This window comes from Tiliqua scincoides, chromosome 4, assembly GCF_035046505.1.
Source record: "Tiliqua scincoides isolate rTilSci1 chromosome 4, rTilSci1.hap2, whole genome shotgun sequence".
Lineage (NCBI taxonomy): Eukaryota > Metazoa > Chordata > Lepidosauria > Squamata > Scincidae > Tiliqua > Tiliqua scincoides.
The window spans coordinates 143277294-143296838 of record NC_089824.1 but is presented as its reverse complement, the minus strand read 5'-3'; the positions used below and the strand labels follow the sequence as shown (position 1 = coordinate 143296838).

The following is a 19545-nucleotide window of genomic DNA, read 5'->3' as shown; positions in this document are numbered from 1 at the left end:
GAACCTTTGGCCCTCCGGCGATTTGTTGGAGCCCACACTGGCCTGACGCATCTGCTCTCAGCGTGAGGGCGACTGTTTGACCTCTCGCATGACCTGTGGGATGAGGGCTCCCTCCACTGCTTGCTGTTTCATGTCTGTGATGCAGCAGCGGCAGCAAAGGAAAGGCCAGCCTTGCTTTGTGCAAGGCCTCTTATAGGCCTTCAGCTATTGCAAGACCTTCATTCATTCATATAAGTTCATCTTTAATATATTCATTTATGTAAACTTATGTAATTTATTCAGATTTTAAATGTAAATTAATTCTCCCCCCCCAGGCCCCGAAACAGTGTCAGAGAGATGATGTGGACCTCCTGCCCAAAACTTTGGACACCTCTGATGTAGTCCACTGGATGTAGTCCAGTGGTTCCCAACCTTTAGAAGCTTGCAGATCACTGAGACAAAAATTGGAATTGTTGTGGATCACGTGCAACCCCCATCCCCTCGCACACTAAAAAGACAATTAAAAAACTAGAGAAGATGTATTAGAGATTTATTATTTGTAGGGAAAATTTGTGGGTTGCTATTTTTGTTGCCAGTTGCAGGCAGTCCATTCTCTGCTCTCTCTGATGGTCTATGGGGGAGCATTCACTTAGTGAGATGCTGGAGGTGATTGAAGACAGTCTTATTATTTTTTTCCCTGAGACTACTTCTTAGGATGTCACAGACCATGAGTTGGGAACAAATGTCTAGTCTTAGGTGAATACCAAGAAGAAAAAAATCAAGTTTAATTGGAGAAAATGCTGTGTATTTTAAAAGCATTTACAGCTTGAGTCTCCTTATCCGCTAGGGTTCTGCCCCCAGAGCTCATGTGGATAACAAAAATGGTGTTAAAGCAAATCCATTTAAAAAACAATGTCCCTTTAAATGTAAATTAAAATAGTGATTTAAAAACAGCTTTGCTTACCTTTGTAATGCATCAGGCAACACTCAGTCTCTCTCCAGGGGCTTAGAAAGGCAGTGACCCCTCCCTTCACCTGGAGCAGCAGCATGGGGAAAGAATGGAGGAGGTGATCACCACTTCCACTTAGCATTCTTTCCTGTGCTCTGGGAAGGGAGGGGTTGCTTGCCTTGGAGTGAAGCTGTTCTAAGCACCTGAACAGAGAATGATTGATGGATTGCCTGCAGGCTGCCCTCTCCCTCATTAACAAGGCTCTTGTTAAATGCAATTTTTCCTTTAATTGAAAGGACCCTTCTCATCTCCCTGAGATAAAAGTGCAGGTGATAAAGCCATGGGTAAATAAGTTATACCTGTACAGGCATGTCCTGGTTTCTGTGGGCATTCCATTGTGGCACCCACCACGGATACCTGAAACCATGGATAAAAGAGAACAGCATATCATTCTGCAAGGGATCCCCCCAATCACACTTGGTACTATAGTACAGTAGAGTTCAGTACTGTACTGAATTACTTCTGTTCCTTAATGCACTGTTCAATCTATCAATTGCTTGCCGCGTTTCCAAACACTTCCTCCTCCATTTTGTGCACACAGTCCTCTCCTGCCCACTTCTGGTCCTCTCTCAGGAAGGGGAGAAGGACTGGTCCGCTGTCTCCTCCCCTTTCCTGAGTTGCTGCTGGAGAGCATGTTGTAGGGGAGGCAGGACAGCTTTCCCACTCACTCACTCGCCTGGTGCGCCAAGTGGTTTCTCCCTCCATGAGGGGAATAAAGCTTCGCTTGCTCAAAGCCTTGCTAAGAGTTCCATTGAAAATCACTCGGGGATGTTTGTGTCTCTCCGTTTGTGTGTGTGTGTTTTAACCACTTATCTGCTGCCCCCCCCATCAAGCAGTGTCTCTTCAGGGAAAAGGAAAACAACCTGTCTTGCGTTTAAACCTGCTGAGATTTGTCACAAATCAACGACAGATTTGTGTGTGTGTGTGTGTGTGTGTGTTTTAATCCCTTATCTGCTGCCCCCTAACTGGGGGCAACAGAGCTCCATGGGGGGGGGATCCGGATCTGCAGATAACTGCAACCATGGATACTGGATCTGCGGATATGCGAGCACACCATGGTATCCATCGACAGGTGTTATGTCCATAGATGTAACATGGGGTTACCTCATGTGGACATTACTTCTGTCAAGTGGCTGTCATGTTTTCACATGGTTTTTGGTTGTTTGATGACACTTTCATGTGCATATTTTCATTTGTGGTTTGTTTTTCTAGGCACAGTGGTGCATCGTTCCTGCACCCCCTTCGACAAGAGATGCTTGATGTTAAGTGAAGCCTCCAGAGCCAAAGAGAGCTGTGCTCCCCTTGCTTCCAGGGGCTTTTCTGAGCCTCGCAGAGGCAACGCTGCCTCTGCAAGGCTCAGAATGGCTGTTTTGGCCAAAAAGACGTGACTTCTGGCTTCCGGATGGAAACGATAAATGACATTTTTTTCGCCTTATAAAGCATTTGGGGGCCAGCGAATGCCTTATAAGGTAAGAAACTTCTGGTTCACTTCTGGTTTACTGAAGAAACTGGAAGTTGCAAACTGTATAAAGTCTGGGCCGCAGGGTTTGATAGGGAATTTCCATAGTAATGTGTTATGGATGTGAGTTTAGTCCTCTAGAACAGGGGTGCTCAAACTTTCAACTTTAGGGATCCTGGACCTTTAAAGTTGTGTAGGAGAGAATTTCAGCAGGTGCAGCTTGTCATCTGTGGGATGACAAGTTGCAACTGCTGAAATTCTCTCTTCTATACACTTGTTAAAGGTGTATAGAAGATCTATACACTTGGTAAAAGGTCCAGCATCCCTAACGTTGAAAGTTTGAGCACCCCTGCTCTAGAATAGCTGTCCCCAAACTTGCAAGGGAATTGGGACCAATCTAACTCTTGGCAGAAGGTGGGGCGGGGTGGGGGGATGTGCCCCGACAGCACTGCAGTCGTTGTGGCACTGTGGGGATCCAGGATCATTAAAACATACCTGGGGGGTTGTGAAGCCTCCCAGAGGGTCCTGGAGGCTTCCCCACTGCAGCAGTGAGCTCGAGTGGTCTATTGGAGCTCACTTCTGGTTTGCAATCAGCTCTCCAATCGTAGCTCACTGCTGCAGCAAGGAGGACTGCAGAGGGGGCTGTGAGCCTCTAGGACCCTCCAGGAAGTTTCATGACCCCCAAGTATGTTTAATTATCCTGGCTTCCCCTGGCATGCGATTGCTGAAGCCCCACCCATTCCTGAGCCACTCCCCTTAAGAGGGAATAACCTGCTTCTGGTTGCCCTGGTGCAGTGCTTCTCAAACTCTCTGGGAGCCTCCCGTTTGAGCAGGAAGGCGGCACGTGTCCCACCCGGCCTGCCTACGCGCAGCTTCGCTTTCGCTTTCCCAGAAAGGAAGGAAGGAAGGAAGGAACGAAGGGAGGGGGGGGGGGGGAGGGAGGAGGCGCCACCGCGCACTGCAGAGCAGCTCAGCCTCCGAGGGCGAAGAACCTCCACGGTAAGAGCGCGCAGATTGCACGGGCGGCTTCTTGCCCCTGCGGCTGTGAGAGGGGAGGGGAGCTCTTAGGGCTGCCTGGTGGTCCTGGGACCACATCGCCGGGGGGGGGGGAGGATACAGCAGTCCAGTTGAATGGCCTCTCTCCCTCCCTCACCTCCCCCCCACAGAAAGTCAGTCCTACATAGGGGCAAGATCCTAGGCGTGTCTACTCAGAAGTGAGTCCTATTGTGCTCCATGGGGCTGACTCCAAGGAAAGCGTGGACAGGACTGCAGCCGGGCTCCCTTGATGGGATGCTGAGGCTGGCACCAGTCCTGCCTTTTCCACCGTGTATGACCGCAGCGATGTTGCAACTGGAGTGGGCGCTTGCTTGCTTAAGGAACGGAGCCGCCCCGCTGCTTCGCTCCCCGGCTGGGGCTTGGACTCTGCGCGTCCTGGCCGAGGCTTCCCGCGCTTTTCACTGTTGCGGAAGCCGGCAGCACCTGCCTTTCTTGATCGCTGGGGGACGATTTAAAAGGCTTTGGCGTCCTTGTGTGGGAGCAGCCCCATTGAATTCAGAGGCCTTTCTGAGTAAGCATGCCTGCCATCACTGCCTCAAGGAGGAGTACAGAAAACCTCCAACCACTAGGCAGTACTTCCATTTCTGTCTACCAAGTACACCACCACCCCAAGGTTTGTTGATGCTGGAGAAAGTCAGGATCACTTTTGCTTCTGACAGTTTCTCTTTTACATCAGCCTTTTGCCTAACAAGAGGCCTGTGTTCGATGTGATGTGTTATGTTATGAAAATTGAGAACAAGCAATTGTTGCCTCCTGCCCATCCCAGTAGTTTTGGGTGCAAACTGAGTTCAATTTCTATCTCTTAGTGAGGCGAAACAACATGAGTCTGTAGAGAACCCCCAATACTCTCTCAAGATGTATACCGTATAAACCACAGACCTTTAAGGTTAGCGAAACACGCTCTGTTCTCTCCCCCTTCTCTTTGCTTAACATCTAACCTGATGAAGGGGTCTGAGGAACTCAGAAGGTTTACTCTTGCACTCCAATCCAACCCACCAGTGCAGCTGCCCCACTGGAACAAGTACTGCATCCTGTGGGGAAGGCAGTCCCAAGCTCTCTGGGTAAGGGAACATTTGTTTCCTTCCCCATTCCAGTGCCTGAATGGGTTTACTTGGACCTGCACCAGCTGTTTTGCTGAAGCAAGTCTGAGTGGGCAGTACATTGACTAATTTGTAAATAACACACTACACTTTCAGAAAGTGTTGCACTTGTCCTCCCACCAGTCTAGCAATGGGTAGCTTGACTTCCAATAATGGGGATTCTCTGAGTGACTGCAGTGCTCCATGCACAAAGCAGTACAAAGCTGCCTCCTCCACATATGTCACCCCAACATTTTGGTGGACATTTCATGTTTCAGAAGCCCAGTGTCTTTTGGAAAGATTTTGGAAAGGTCTTTTGGAAAAGACTCTTTTCCAAATTACGGTATTATTGAATGTAAATAAGGATGTAGATATAAAACATGAAAGGCCACCTTTGTAAAATCTTTTTGCTGTTTTCAGATTAAACATGGCTGATGGCAAATCCCGGCTGACCAAAGAAGAGAAACAGCTGCTGCAGCATTTGTTGAGATGCAGGCACCTAAGCCTCCTCTATAAGGGAAGCATTCACTCATACATACTTTCACAATATTTGCAACCGCCAAGGTCCAACTGTAGTAGTGGCATACAATGCAAGTGGCTATATTTTTGGAGCCTATACCAGCCAAAGTTATATGTCATCTGGGAACTATATAAATGATAGCGAAGCTTTCCTCTATAGACTAAAAGGGAAAGAGTCTAGCCCACTAAAAAATCCCAGTGAAAGTACCCACAGAGGCTGTATATGATGTTTCAGGATATGGTCCTTATTTTGGGGATGGATCCATTGTATTCTTGTCACAAAATTATGCAGAGGTGGCCACAAATGCTACTGTTGCCACTTACATGTTCCGTCCAGAAGATTTACATGGGAATGACCTGGCCCTCTTGGAATGTGAAGTATATCGAGATGAAGGTGAGTTGAAAGAAAAATGAAATTGAATTTGTTGAAGGCTACCCCTTTGTGCTCTTACAATATTCTGATGTTTTCCTATAGATGTTGGAGATTTCTTGGAAACTCCATGGAGGCAGGTTGAATGGACACCTGGGTAGGTTAACAACTTCAGCATATCTTTGTTTCAACTTGTGTGTACCATAAATACACGGTAAGGACGATCCATCTTGAGATTCAAGTAGCTGATGTCACTGAATAACAAATGAAAGATGTCACCCTTGATCTAAATTGTCAGTAAAGTACAGGTCCAATCTTGTTATACACAGATTTTTTATACATGGATTTGAGTCAACATGAATGGCCCTTGCAAATGAGAAGGAATGTGCTGATCCCTGGAGAAGGGGAAAAATGCACCCCTTTAAAATCACAGTTTTAAAAAACTGCTTTTCTTACTGTTGTAGAGAGACTGTCATACAAATGATTACAAGTATAACCTAATTATACACAGATTTTTCACTTGTGGAAAAATGCACAGTTTTTCTATCTCAATTCAATGAGAAGGACCCTTTAAATTAAAGGAAAACATTAGCCAGCTGACAATCTATCAATCATTCTCTCTCCTTCACTCCAAGGAAGTGACCCCTCCCTTCTCCCTGAGCATGTGAAAGAAAGATTTGCATTGGTGAAGGGAAGGGTTGCTGGCTCATAGTGAAGGAGAGAGAATGATTGATGAATTGTCTCATTAATGACTCTGTCTTACATCACAAAGGTCAGCAAGGCTGTTTTTAAATCGCTCAGCAAAGGGTCATTTTAAATGTTTTTTAAATGATTTGCTTTAATTCGATTTTTGTCATCCATGTGAGTTCTGGGAATAATGAGACTCAGCCTGTGTAGTGCTTCTGATAGGCTTCTGTTTTCTGCTTGTCATAGTTAATAATCAGGCAGCCCAATCCTAAACTGTGCTGGCACAGCTGGGCTACATGGCCTCCTGTATATGCAATGCAGCTTATCCAATGCAGCTTCCTGCCAGCGCTGTTTACTCTCCAGGGTTACAAACGTGCTTTACGGCATGTTTGCAACACCCTCTGCTAGATTAGCTACTGCGATGCGAGAGGATCTTCAGCTTTGGATTGTACCCTCAGTAGCAGTATCTGCAGTTATATCTAGGCTATGCCTCAAGTGGTTAAGGTGAGGTGGCTAATGTAAGTAAGTGTATTTTTCTTCAGTTTAGTGTATGCACCTCTGAAGGCTTTTTCTGTCTTAACAGAGAAAGATTGAAACTGATGGATGAGATAGGAAGTTACAAGCCTTATTTGAATTCAGTGCCACAGTATCGGGCGCTGTTCCTTGGGCCAGTTGGAGCTGGGAAGTCCAGCTTTTTCAACTCTGTGAATTCTGCGTTTCGGGGTTATGTGACAAATCAAGGCACTGCAGGATCAGACTCCACAAGTGTGACAATGCAGGTGGGTATTGCAGGCTGCTACACTTTATATGAAAATGCATTCAGTTGTGTTTTAGTTCTGATTAGTGTAGGAGTGGCCAAGCTTTCAACTTCAGGGCTTCTGGACCTTTAACAATTGAGTAGAAGAGGGAATTTGTCAGATTCCCTCTACACAACTCCACACACATACACAGAAGCAGGCAGGCCTGCTCCTGGCTGACTCAACATGAAATGAGGGTTCTGAGCTTCCTCTGATCTGTAATTTGCTGCTTAAATGTGTTATAAATTATTTGCTCTATCTAGTAAATACCCAGACTGCAATTTCATGTTTTGTAGCAGGCAGTAGTGAGATCTGTCCATCCACTTTCCTTCTGAGCTGCATTTCACCACCCTTCTCAACCATAAGCTTTACAGCACAATTCTAATCTTCGCTAGCACCAGTACAGTGACTACTGCACTGGCCAAGGCTATTGCAAACGTGCTGTAAAGCACATCACCACAGCCTAGCAGTGAGGAGCACTGGCAGGATGGTGCTGATGCAAAAGGGAACATGCGCTGGAGCAGGTAAGAGCTGCTCCAAATAGTACAGGGGTGGGGGGAGGGCAGGGATGGGTAGATTGGTTCTGGGAGAGGGGCAAGATCTGCAGTGCATGCTGCATCCTATCACCCTTCCTGGGCCTGAAAACCCAACATGAGTAGACTTATGCTGGCTATTTATAGCAAGTGCAGATCCAAGTTGCCCCATTGAGCAGGCTGGAATTTTTCTGAGGTAATGGGCGATTGCCCTCTTACCTCAAGGAGACCTCCAGCCTGCTCAATATGACTTGAGGATGTAGTGTGGCTGGGAGAATGGGCAGCAAAATGGCAGATGCGTTTCAGTAAGAACATAAGAACAGCCCGGCTGGATCAGGCCATAGGCCCATCTAGCCCAGCTTCCTGTATCTCACAGCGGCCCACCAAATGCCCCAGGGAGCACACCAGATAACAAGAGACCTCATCCTGGTGCCCTCCCTTGCATCTGGCACTCTGACATAGCCCATTTCTAAAATCAGGAGGTTGCACATACACATCATGGCTTGTAACCTGTAATGGATTTTTCCTCCAGAAACTTGTCCAATCCCCTTTTAAAGGCGTCCAGGCCAGACGCCATCATCACATCCTGTGGCAAGGAGTTCCACAGACCAACCACATGCTGAGTAAAGAAATATTTTCTTTTGTCTGTCCTAACTCTCCCAACACTCAATTTTAGTGGATGTCCCCTGTTTCTGGTGTTTTGTGAGAGTGTAAAGAGCATCCCTCTATCCACTTTATCCTTCCTATGCATAATTTTGTGTATATCAGCCATGTTCCCCATCAGGCGCCTCTTTTCTAGGCTGAAGAGGCCCAAATACCATAGCCTTTCCTCATAAGAAAAGTGCCCCAGCCCAGTAATCATTTTAGTTGCTCTCTTTTGCACCTTTTCCATTTCCACTATGTCCTTTTTGAGATGTGGCAACCAGAACTGGACACAATACTCCAGGTGTGGCCTTACCATCGATTTGTACAACGGCATTATAATATTAGCCATTTTGTTCTCAATACCTTTTGTAATTATCCCAAGCATAGAATTGGCCTTCTTCACTGCTGCCGCACATTTGGTCGACACTTTCATCGACCTGTCCTCCACCACCCCAAGATTTCTCTCCTGATCTGTCACAGACAGCTCAGAACCCCTTAGTCTATTTGTGAAGTTTTGATTTTTTGCCCCAATGTGCATGACTTTACACTTACTTACATTGAAATGCATCTGCCATTTTGCTGCCCATTCTGCCAGTTTGGAGAGATCCTTCTGGAGCTCTTCACAATCATTTCTGGTCTTCACCACTCTGAAAAGTTTGGTGTCATCTGCAAACATAGCCACCTCACTGCTCACCCCTGTCTCCAGGTCATTTATGAAGAGGTTGAAAAGCACCAGTCCCAGGACAGATCCTTAGGGCACACCGCTTTTCACCTCTCTGCATTGTGAAAATTGCCCATTGACTCCCACTCTCTGTACCCTAGTCTTCAACCAGTTCTCAATCCATGAGAGGACCTACCCTCTAATTCCCTGACTATGTAGTTTTTTCAGTAGCCTTTGGTGAGGACCGTGTCGTATGCATTCTGAAAGTTGTATGCATATAATGTCCATGGGTTCTCCTGCATCCACATGCCTGTTGAGCTTTTCTATAAGGTTCGTAAGGCAAGACTTACCCTTACAGAAGCCATACTGATTCTCCCTCAGCAAGGCTTGTTCGTCCATGTGTTTTGAGATTCTATCTTTGATGAGGCATTCCACCATCTTACCCGGTATAGATGTTAGGCTGACCGGCCTATAGTTTCCTGGGTCCCCTCTCCTTCCCTTTTTATGTAGGTAAGTGTAAAGTAATAAACATTAGGGCAAAAAATCCAAATCTCACATATAGACTAATGGGGTCTGAGCTGTCTACGACAGCTCAGGAGAGAGATCTTGGGATGCTAGTGGACAGCTTGATGAAAGTGTCAACCCAGTGTGCGGTGGCAGTGAGGAAGGCCAATTCCATGCTAGGGATCATTAAAAAGGGGATTGAGAATAAAACAGCTAATATTATAATGCCATTGTACAAATCAATGGTACAGCTGCACCTAGAGTACTGCGTTCAGTTCTGGTCCCCACATCTTAAAAAGGATATAGTGGAACTAGAAAAGTGCAGAAGAGAGCTACCAAAAAGATTACTGGGCTGGGGCACCTCCCTTATGAGGAAAGGCTACAGGATTTGAGGCTCTTCATAGAAAAGAGGTACCTGAGGGGGGACATGATTGAAAAATACAAAATTATGCAGGGGATCAATAGAGTAGATAGTAGATGCTCTTTGCCCTCTCATACCACTGGAACTAGGGGACCTCCATTAAAATTGAGTTTCTGAAGAGTTAGAATTTGAATTTGAATTATTTGAATTCTACTTTCCATGGCTATGTAACAAATCAAGCCATTGCAGGATCAGACTCTACAAGTGTGACAGTGCAGGTGGGTATTGCAGGCTGCTATATTTTATATGAAAATGTATTGCATTGTGTTTTAGTTCTGATTTGTGCGAGCGTGTTCAAGCTTTCAACTTTAGATCTCCTGAACTTTTAACAGTTGAGTAGAAGAGGGAATTTCAGCAGGTGCAGCTTATCAGATGGCAAGTTGCACCTGCTGAAATTCCCTCCTCTACACAATTAAATGCCCAGGAGCCCTCAATCTGAAAGGTTGGCCACCCCTGGATTAGTGAAAGTTTTAAATTTCTTTTGCACTGGCTCTAGCCCAAACTCCAATTTTGCTATCATAAATCGATCACAATAATAAGCAGTGTGAACCCCTCCCACAGACAGTAAACAAACAAAGTAGGACAGCATTGAAAAATTCACTTTAATTGCAGTCATCACAGTGTTAATCCAAATGGATGTTGTCTCTTCAGATCTTCATAAGAAGATTGAACAGCACAATTCTATTGAAATTACCCTGCACAGCTGCAGTGGGACCAGTGTAGCTAGCTTTGTATCCTGCAGCACATTTTACAGTCTGAAGGTCCTTTCGCCATGGAAAACCCCTGTCCTGGCAACAGGGCTCATGTACCTGCACCTGCTAAATTGCTGGCCCAAATCTGAGTGGATACATTTTGGCGAATCCATACTGGGAAGGGGAGGTATGATATAGTGCGCAGTAGCGCCACTGATCCTTCCCCCTCCAGGGACTTGATCCACTCTGTGAAGCTATTCACTGACTGATATTCTTATTTCATATTGCATCTTCCAAATTTGTCAGTTTTATCCTTTCAACAGTGTACCAATTATTTCCTGGGCCTGAAAATCCAACATGACATGAGTCAACTCAGACTTATGCTGGCTATTTAGCAGGCACAGATCCCAGTTGCCTTATTGAGCAGGCTGGGGTTTTCCCTGAGGTAAGGAGACAAATGCCCCCTTATCTTAAGGAGATCTCGAGTCTGTTCAGTACATGCCCAGGATGTAGTGCGTCTGCTCTGGCCCTGCTGCATTGGCACAGGTTACAATTGGGTGTTAGTTTTGCTTGTAAAGAAAACTGGCCGGAGGGAGCTCTGCATTTGTGACCCATTTTGAAGATCAACCCAGACATAAAGTGGGATTTAAGCCATTTCTGCCCAACGCTGCATAGACGCAATAGGGATCAAATGTGTACACCTTTGGGCTGGGTAGAAATGGATTAAACAAAATAGATCCAAAGGGTTTTGTCAAGCAAGGTCAGACACCTCTTTAAGGTGTGAATAATTACCTATTCCTACAGTAAATGTAAAATGGATTTGCATGTATTTCAATATGATGCCTTTCTGAACAAACAGTATAGGACCTATGAAGTAAAAAATAAAAGCTCTGGAAAGCCGTTGCCCATTGTTTTCTGTGACACCATGGGGCTAGAAGAGAAGCAAGGAGCCGGCCTAGACATTGATGAATGGCCAACCTGTTGAAAGGCCATGTTCCTGATAGGTACCAGGTAGGATGCAGTATTTTATATTCTTAAGTTCACTTGAAATAGAGCATGTCAATCAGCTATGGTTTACAGAGGGGCATGTCCTCATTGTTTCTAGTGCATGGTTCTTGGGCACCAACAAAATATATATTATTATTACAGTATTTATATACCGCTTTTCAACTAAAAGTTCACAGAGCGGTTTACAGAGAAAAATCAAATAACTAAATGGCTCCCTGTCCCAAAAGGGCTCACAATCTAAAAAGATGCAAATGAATACCAGCGGACAGCCACTAGAACAGACAGTGCTGGGGTGAGGTGGGCCAGTTACTCTCCCCCTGCTAAAAAAAGGAGCACCCACTTGAAAAAGTGCCTCTTACCCAATTAGCAGGGGTTATATGTCCTTCTCCTTCCTCCCCAGTCTCATTCTCCTTGAATCCAGTCAGTGCTGCTGCTTCATCTGAAGTTGTGGTTTTGGAAGAAACTCTTCCTATAGCAGCCCTATTACCAGCTCACTCTAGATTGGCCCAATCCTATCTGGAGCCGGCCCAGCGCATGTAATGGCACAGACTCCACTGCATGCTATGTGCTGGTCAGGGAACAGGCAGTAATGGAGAAGTAGTAAAATATTTTATATTTACATACTCTACTGCTATGTGGTCCCCAATGGACCTACTCATATCTGTGCCTGTTCTTTTGCTGGTGTAAAGCTAAGTAGGTCCAAGGGATGCATTGAGACTGGATTGGGGCATAAGATATTGGAGGACCTTGGCACTTTGGCACATTGTCAGAGCCTCCAGCCTTTTTTGCTGCTACAGGGTGACTAGACATCCTTTTTTTCCAAGACATGTCCTCTTTTTTAGCTTCGTGTCCTGGAAAGAACTTAAATGTCCTCTTTTTCCCTGTGAGCAGCCCCTGCAGGTAGCACATAGCCTTCTGGTAATTAATAAATTATATGTAATATAGTTTTAAATTTAATAATATATTGTTTAAATTAACTATATTAAATCAATATACAAGTGTTTTTAGCTTTCGTTTTGTCATGTCCTACATTTTTCTTGGATGTCCTACATTTTGGGGTGCCTAGTCTTCTTTTGTAGTTATGGTATCTTTTCACCCTGTGCTGGTGACTCCATTGCATGCATTTATACTGTTGTTGGTCCATTGACAACAGCAGATCTTGAGATGTTTGGGCCATAAGTTGCTTTTGGGTGCCTGCTGCCAAAAGAAAACATGGGTAAGGAGAATACTCAGCTATCACAATAGCCAATGTAGATGGCAGCTGGGTTTTGAACTTATGAGTTTTTGAACTTGTTATCATTTTAAATCCCCTTTTCTTCTAAACATGTTGAAGGCTGAAATCCTATACCAGCGGGTTTTGATGTGGCACACTGGTGTGCCGCAAGGCTGCCTCAGGTGTGCCGTGGGATCAGAGGAGGCAGGCAGCAGCTGTGTGCCTGCGTGTGGGAGAAGTGGCTGCTTTGAGCCTCCCGTGGCAGGCAGCACAAGCAAGGGAGCAGCCAGGGAAGGGGCTGGTCAAGGCTGCTTTGCATCCCACACAAGCTTGGAGCTTGCTCCTGCTACTGAGCATGACTCAGGCTACAACCTGATCCTCACTTTCCTGGAAGTAAGCCCCGTTGGCTACTATGGGCCTTACTTCTGAGTAGACATGCATAGGGTTGGGCATGAAGGAGGTTGCTGCCTGCCTGCATGCTAATTGGCCAACAAGAGAAGCCTGGAGGAGCCAGGAGGTGGGAGCTGCCGAGTGAGTGAGAAGAGGGAGCCAGAAGCAGGCAAGCAGGTACAGAGTGAGCGAGTCTGCTGAGGCCCCCAACCTAAGGACTGGCTGGCTGAAAAGGGTCCCTGAAAGTCCCTTTTCCTTGCCAGTTTGCCTGCAACTCCCCAAAGCAACTCTCCCTGCTCTTTGGGACTTTTAGAGGAAGGGCACTGGGCCACAATCCTATCCACACTTTCCTGGGAGTAATTGACTATAAGGGGGCTTACTTCTGAGCAGGCATGCATAGGATTGGGCTCTGGGGGTGCTATCCCATCCACACCTTCCTGGGAGTAAGTTCCATTGACTATAATGGGCTTTCTTCTAAGAAGGCATGCATAGGATTGGGCTTTTGGTTGCACTCTTTTTTCTCAAATACACAAGCAGGCAATTGGCACTTCTCTCTTTATGTTTATTGCTAGTGAAGGATATCTTCATCCAGTGGCATATCCCCAGATGAGTATCACAGCATAGTTTCATCTAAGAAATTGTAGTTGGATTCAACCTGGTACGCTTTCTTTTTGCTAAAAACCTGTTGAATTGTAGATATTTATCTAGCACTGTGTTCTCTAAAAGTGGTTATAGTCTAATTATTCATTGTTATTGCTATGACTTGTTTTATTTTCAGTTTAATCCATCTAATGCTATACACCCAAATGTGCCTGGCTACATCAAGTGTCCATCTCTGAAAGACCGGATTCATTGTGTTGTGTTTATTATTGATGGCTCCAAAGTTGAGATCCTTCCTGAGAAGCTAGAAGGAAAGCTGAAAGATATTCGAAGAAAAGCAATCAAGTTTGGTCAGTGTTGCGTATTAGTATTTTCTAGTTAAAACAGGAGATGGCTAACCTCTTCTATATGCCATGGTCATTTGGTCTTTGAATTTGGGAATATCACCTAATTTATTGTGAAATGACCACTTGTGTTCAGTTCACATCTTCTTAAATTGTTTAGCACATCTTGAAGTGCACAGCCTACTAAGAGGGAGATGATTATGGGTTTCATGCTACTGAGTAATAGCTAGGCCATATCATATAGAATACTACTGTCTTAGGGCCCAATCCTAAACAGTGTGCAACGGCTCACCGCCGGCGTGCACTTTTGCAACCGTTTTGTAAGGCATGCTTGCGAGCCCTTACCATGGGTCTAGTGCCGGAGCTGGGCCTGCATTCCGGACTGGGTGGCGGAGAGGTGAGTGCGGGCTTGGGGGGAGGCTGGGGAGAGGTGATCCAGGGTGGGGGGAGGAGGATGGAAGGTGAGGGGGAGGTGTGGCATGAGAGGGAGCAGGATTGGTGAGGCTCGTGTTAGGCTGCGCGGCCCAACACTGTACTCTTCCATTCTTCAGAGGCTCAAGAGCTGCTGCAGAATTGAGTAACCCCATTGCAGGGCTACTTCCCTTACTGGGGAGAAGGGAATAAAAGTCCCCTTACCCCGAGGAGTTGCCGTGGGTTGCCCAGTGCACTTTGGATGCCGCAGCCGCCATTTTGGTGCTGCAGCAGCCCCGCACTCTGGGCAGCTCAGGATTGTGTTGCCCAGCAGTTTTGCCTAAGCCAGTGTTTCCCAAACTTTTTAACACTCGACTCACTTTTTAGAATGACGATCTGTCAGAACCCACCCGAAGTGATGTCATTAATCTTGAAGTGACATCATTGAGCAGGAAAATTTTAACACCCCAGATGACAAAATTTAGCTAAGCAAGGGCATAATCCTATCCTGCACTGGAACAGTCAAGCCAAGAGACTTGCTCTAGATCCAGCGCAGGATAGGTGCCCTAAGCAGCTCAGCCCAGAGGTAAGGGGAAACTTGCACCTATGGGTCTCCTCCTGAGGTGGCACAAGTCAGAGGAGAGCGGAGCGGATTGAATCCACTCTAAATTCTCCGGGAACGGGGTTGGGATCCGGCATAACTGCCAGGTCCCAGTCCTGCTTTCCGCCCCCCACCCACCCGTCTCTAGGGTTGCCCAACACCCTCCCTCCCCCCGCCCTGGAACGCTTCCCTCCCGCCTCCTCCCTACTCACCCACCCCAGAGTCTTGCATTGGCCGAGCTCAGCCAACACAAGACTCAGAGTCTCCGTCAGCGCACCGGCCTAGCTGACTCACGAGAAGGCGCAAATGTGCCTTATGGACTTGCGCCAGCCCAAGTGCAGCTCAGGATTGCGCTGCATGTAAATTAGAAGTTTACAATAAGTTTAAAAAAATTAAGATAAAGAAGAACCATCCTAACTTTCTCAAGCAGTTGCTGATCTGTTTTTAAAAAATTTCCAAAACAATCCAAAGGCTGAAATCCTATGCACTCTTACCTGGGACTAAGTCCCATTGACTATAATTGTTAAAAGCATATACATAGTAGCCTGTTCAAAGTACAGATCTGTCACATTTCCCCAAATGCAGTCACATACCACGGCAGCATCAAGTCTAATATAGGAAAAATAAAATACTCATTGAAATGAATGGGGTCCTACCTGAAATTGGCTCACAACTCACACTTATTGGTTCCCAACCCACAGTTTCAGAAACACTGGCCTAAGCCAAAAAAAAAAGTAATCAGTTTTCAGATCATTCTTCTCTCTATTTGTTGCAAATCAGTGGTCAGGATTCTGGGTGAACCCCTGGAGTCAAACTTTACAAAGAGCTTCATGCTAACTATGAAGAACTCCTACATAGGATCGGTTCTCTACCTGCCTTACCAGAAAAGTAAGAAGATGCTTGTGTCTGATCTGCTGCCCAGAGAGTCTTTACCATTTGTTTTCCAACAGGTAGAAGAAGAGTGTATATGTATGTGTGCATATGTAAGATCCTTTTCCTCTCAAAGGCATCTGATCCTGTATCTAAATTCATATCTAAAGGCCCTAAGTTGTGTTTCTGAGTATGTTGGTTTATATAGATCGGAAGAGACTTTTTCATGGTACTGTCAGTTCCATAACTCATTGTCTTTGTGCAGGTGTGCCACAGCTTGTTTTACTGACAAAAGTGGATGAAATATGCCCACTTCTTGAGGAAGATGTTTCTCAAGTGTACAGAAGCAAGGCTGTTCAGACGCAGGTAATGTGATTATTGTCTTGAATATTAACAAACAGCCCAGTCCTATTCAGGGCTGGCACAGCAGGGTCACATGGACCACATTGTATCCAGTGCTGAAATTGAGCAGGCCGGTGATCTCCTCGGGATAAGGGGACACATGGTCCCTTATCCCATGTTGAGCTCCAGCCTGCCAAAGGGGCTACTTGGATCTACACCAGCTAAATCGCTGCTGCAAGTCCAAGAAGCCCTGTGTAGGGCTCTCAGGCTTGGGACAGGGGTTAAGATATGGCAGAGGCCTCCTCCACCCACCGTGCCTCCCCAGGCCTGAACCACCTCCTCCCCGCTCTCCCCTGTTCCCAGTACCCCCACCCACCACCCCTGTGCCACCTGACACAGAACTTACCTCTTTCCTATTGTGACCTGAACCACCCCCTTCCTGCTCTCCCCCACCCCAAGAACCCCCTCCCTGCCTCCGTTCCACCCTCCTCCCATCCCCGTGCCTGGCACAGAACTTGCATCTTACTTACTTTCCTCTTTCCTACTATGACCTGCCAGTCCTTGGTCCTGTGTACCTGACAATATGGCACGCTAAACCTTGTTGTTTCATACGTTATTGCTGTTTCTTATTTGCATATATGGTGTCCTGACATTAGTTTGATAATACCGGGCTCAACTTTCTTGGGAAGCAAGAAGTCAGGAAATTTGTTAGGATGCTCTTGACAATGATTATGAGTAACCATATACTCCTGTTTCTTTCCATACAGATGCAGTTGATAGAAGTAAAACTTGGCATCCCTCTGAGTCAGATAGTTCCTGTTAAAAATTACTCATCAGAGCTGGATCTTAAGAACAATGTTGATATCCTGATACTCCTGGCTGTGAGGCAGATGCTGCGTTCATCTGAAAGCTACCTTGATAATTTCCCTCTGGACAAAAGTAATGTGGATTATTCTGAATATTGAATTGCTTGTTTAAGCTGTTTCCCTTTCTGTTTTTTTTGCTTTATATCTCTGTTATGTGACCATGTTTATTCAAAGTATGAACAGCTGGAATCTCCTGTTTTGTAGAACTGACATCTGCTTCCAACCCTGCTCTCCATATCTTATTATTAATCTTATTATTATTGTATGTTTAAGGTTTATGTAGGTCTTCCATGACAAAAGTCTTTGAACAATTAAAAACAAAATCCCAAAACTGTTCAGTTGCATTATTCAGTATCTCAGCTTTCTTAGGTGGACAAACACAGATTATTAATTCCTCAAATCAGTTACTAGAATTTTCAATTTTGATAGTTTTCAGTCATAATCCTTACATAGTCTTCAATTGAAATTCATCTGTTATAGTTCTAAAGAGAGATGGTTTATGGATTCTTGGTATGTTTGGTTATTTACAATGGACTTAGGTTTATAGGAACTACTTTTTGCTATCCAGAACCATGGGACTTACCAGCGTGAAATGGCAGTTTGGTGAGGTGAAGCAAGTTACAAACTGGCAGCTTGTACAATAATTTACATTTTTCATGCTCTTATACACAACCACACAAAGCACATTAATCTGTGCTACTCAGTATTTTACCGTTGCTCCAAACTAAACTGGACTGGAATTTGAACTTGTGTTTCTGGAATCACAATTCTGCCTGGAGGGCAGGGCAATTGTAAGGGCAGAGATCTGTCTTTTTACTCTTTGTGAAACACTAGCAGTGCTTTTGTTTTTTCATAGTGATTGCTATTGTTATATAATATTAATACATATAATGTGTTTACAGATAAATGAAACAGGAATTTGTTAAAAGAAATCACATATGCAGAGTAGTAGTTTGCTTGTTTTTGTGTTGGAGTGTAGAAAGGTCACAGGAAACTAGCTGAAGCCTAACGACACTTTAAGTGCTAGCCAGTCACAAAAGAAAGGTCATAAAAGGGAATTTAAAAGATTTTAGTTTATGCAGGTTAGTAAAAGGCCCACAAGAAACATACTAAACCTAGGAGAGAAGATGCAGATGAGTAGCATGAGCAAAGCCATCCTAATTCAGAAGGGTTTAAAGGAATAAAAGTCAATAAATGGATTGGAGGTTCTGCCAAATTAAGATCTTCACACCCATGTTTAAGTACTTGTGTGTTATCTTTAATAGGGATAGTATGAACTTATTTTCTCAAAGAGGTCCCTGATTAGACTAATAAATGTGAGTAGGGGTCAGTGTTGGATAGAATAATGTTACAGTGAACCCTACTGGTTTTGGAAACTTTTGGAAGTTGTGTAAATTTTGGCAAAGTGTTAAGATGAAACCCCACCTGTATGTAAATAATAGTCAATCAATGGTTTTGCTCACTTGTTGCCCACCTATTTTCCATCTTGTATGTAAATGGTATTTTATCTATGTCCTATTAAAATTGAGCCCCATTTATGATGTCAAACCTTCAGCGAATGAGAATTCTAGATTTTCAGACAAAGGATTGTGTAGTATAAAGGTTAAGGACCACCGTTCAGACGGGGTCCATGATCTGGACATGAGTCCCGTGAACCAATTGTATACAAGTCAATAAAAGCCTGTGAACCTTCATCCCTATGTACTGAGTTATTCTGAGTTGCTTATTTGAGTGGCTGTTTGGCCTTGCAACAAAGGCACTTTACTAGATTTCATTATATTTGGATTTCACAACTGGGACTGTCTGTGAGTCTTTTCTGCTTTTTAATAAATGCTCATCCATCTCCATATGGGGCCACCAATGAACGTTGAAGGTCTTCAGAATAGCCAGTGAAAATGAAAAGTTGCTTTGAAAAATGGAACTAATGTGGAACTTCTCTAACCTCCATTCTGTATGGAAGAGAGTAGTTCTGCTCTGAGTACTCTCCCCCCAAACACATTTCCCCCCATTCTTTGTCCTCTGAAGCAGGTTTAAGAGCAGAGCCTTAATGACTCACTGCCCCCCTCTGTGATACCAGAGGTAACACCAACCAAGAACTACATTATTGTTCTTTCCTCCCAACATGCTTCCTTCACCTCTCTGATCCAGCTGGTTGCTGCTGAGATTTCCAGGTTACATGAGTTCCACATGTGTTAGCTCATCCTTGAATGAGCCATGTAACTGAATGGGATTTCCAATTGATGTTGATGGAATGGTGGGTTATTTACGTCATGGCAGACTGAAACTGAGCTAAAAGAAGAGTAGAAAGCAATTAAGGATGCAATCCTACCCACACTTTCTTGAGAGTAAGCATCATTGAACAAAATAGGGCACAATCCTAACCAGGTCTACTCAGAAGTAAGTCTTATATTGTTCATTGGGGCTTACTCTCAGGAAAGTGTGGTTAGGATTGTAGCCTGAGAAGTGTAGGAACATTTTGCTTTAAAAGA

At 44.9% G+C, this 19545-nt stretch overlaps 1 protein-coding gene across 1 annotated transcript; it reads left to right on the top strand.

Moving 5' to 3' along the window:
* The first annotated feature begins 3387 nt into the window (after positions 1-3387).
* Positions 3388-18744, top strand: LOC136648367 (interferon-induced protein 44-like). The gene is given in 11 exon segments (XM_066624475.1): positions 3388-3446; positions 5003-5116; positions 5118-5289; positions 5291-5495; positions 5577-5628; positions 6742-6937; positions 11271-11379; positions 11382-11422; positions 13801-13972; positions 16114-16214; positions 16958-18744. Coding segments are annotated over 10 exon segments (1353 nt in total). The 5' UTR covers positions 3388-3446; positions 5003-5009; the 3' UTR covers positions 17156-18744.
* Positions 18745-19545: the final 801 nt, after the last annotated feature.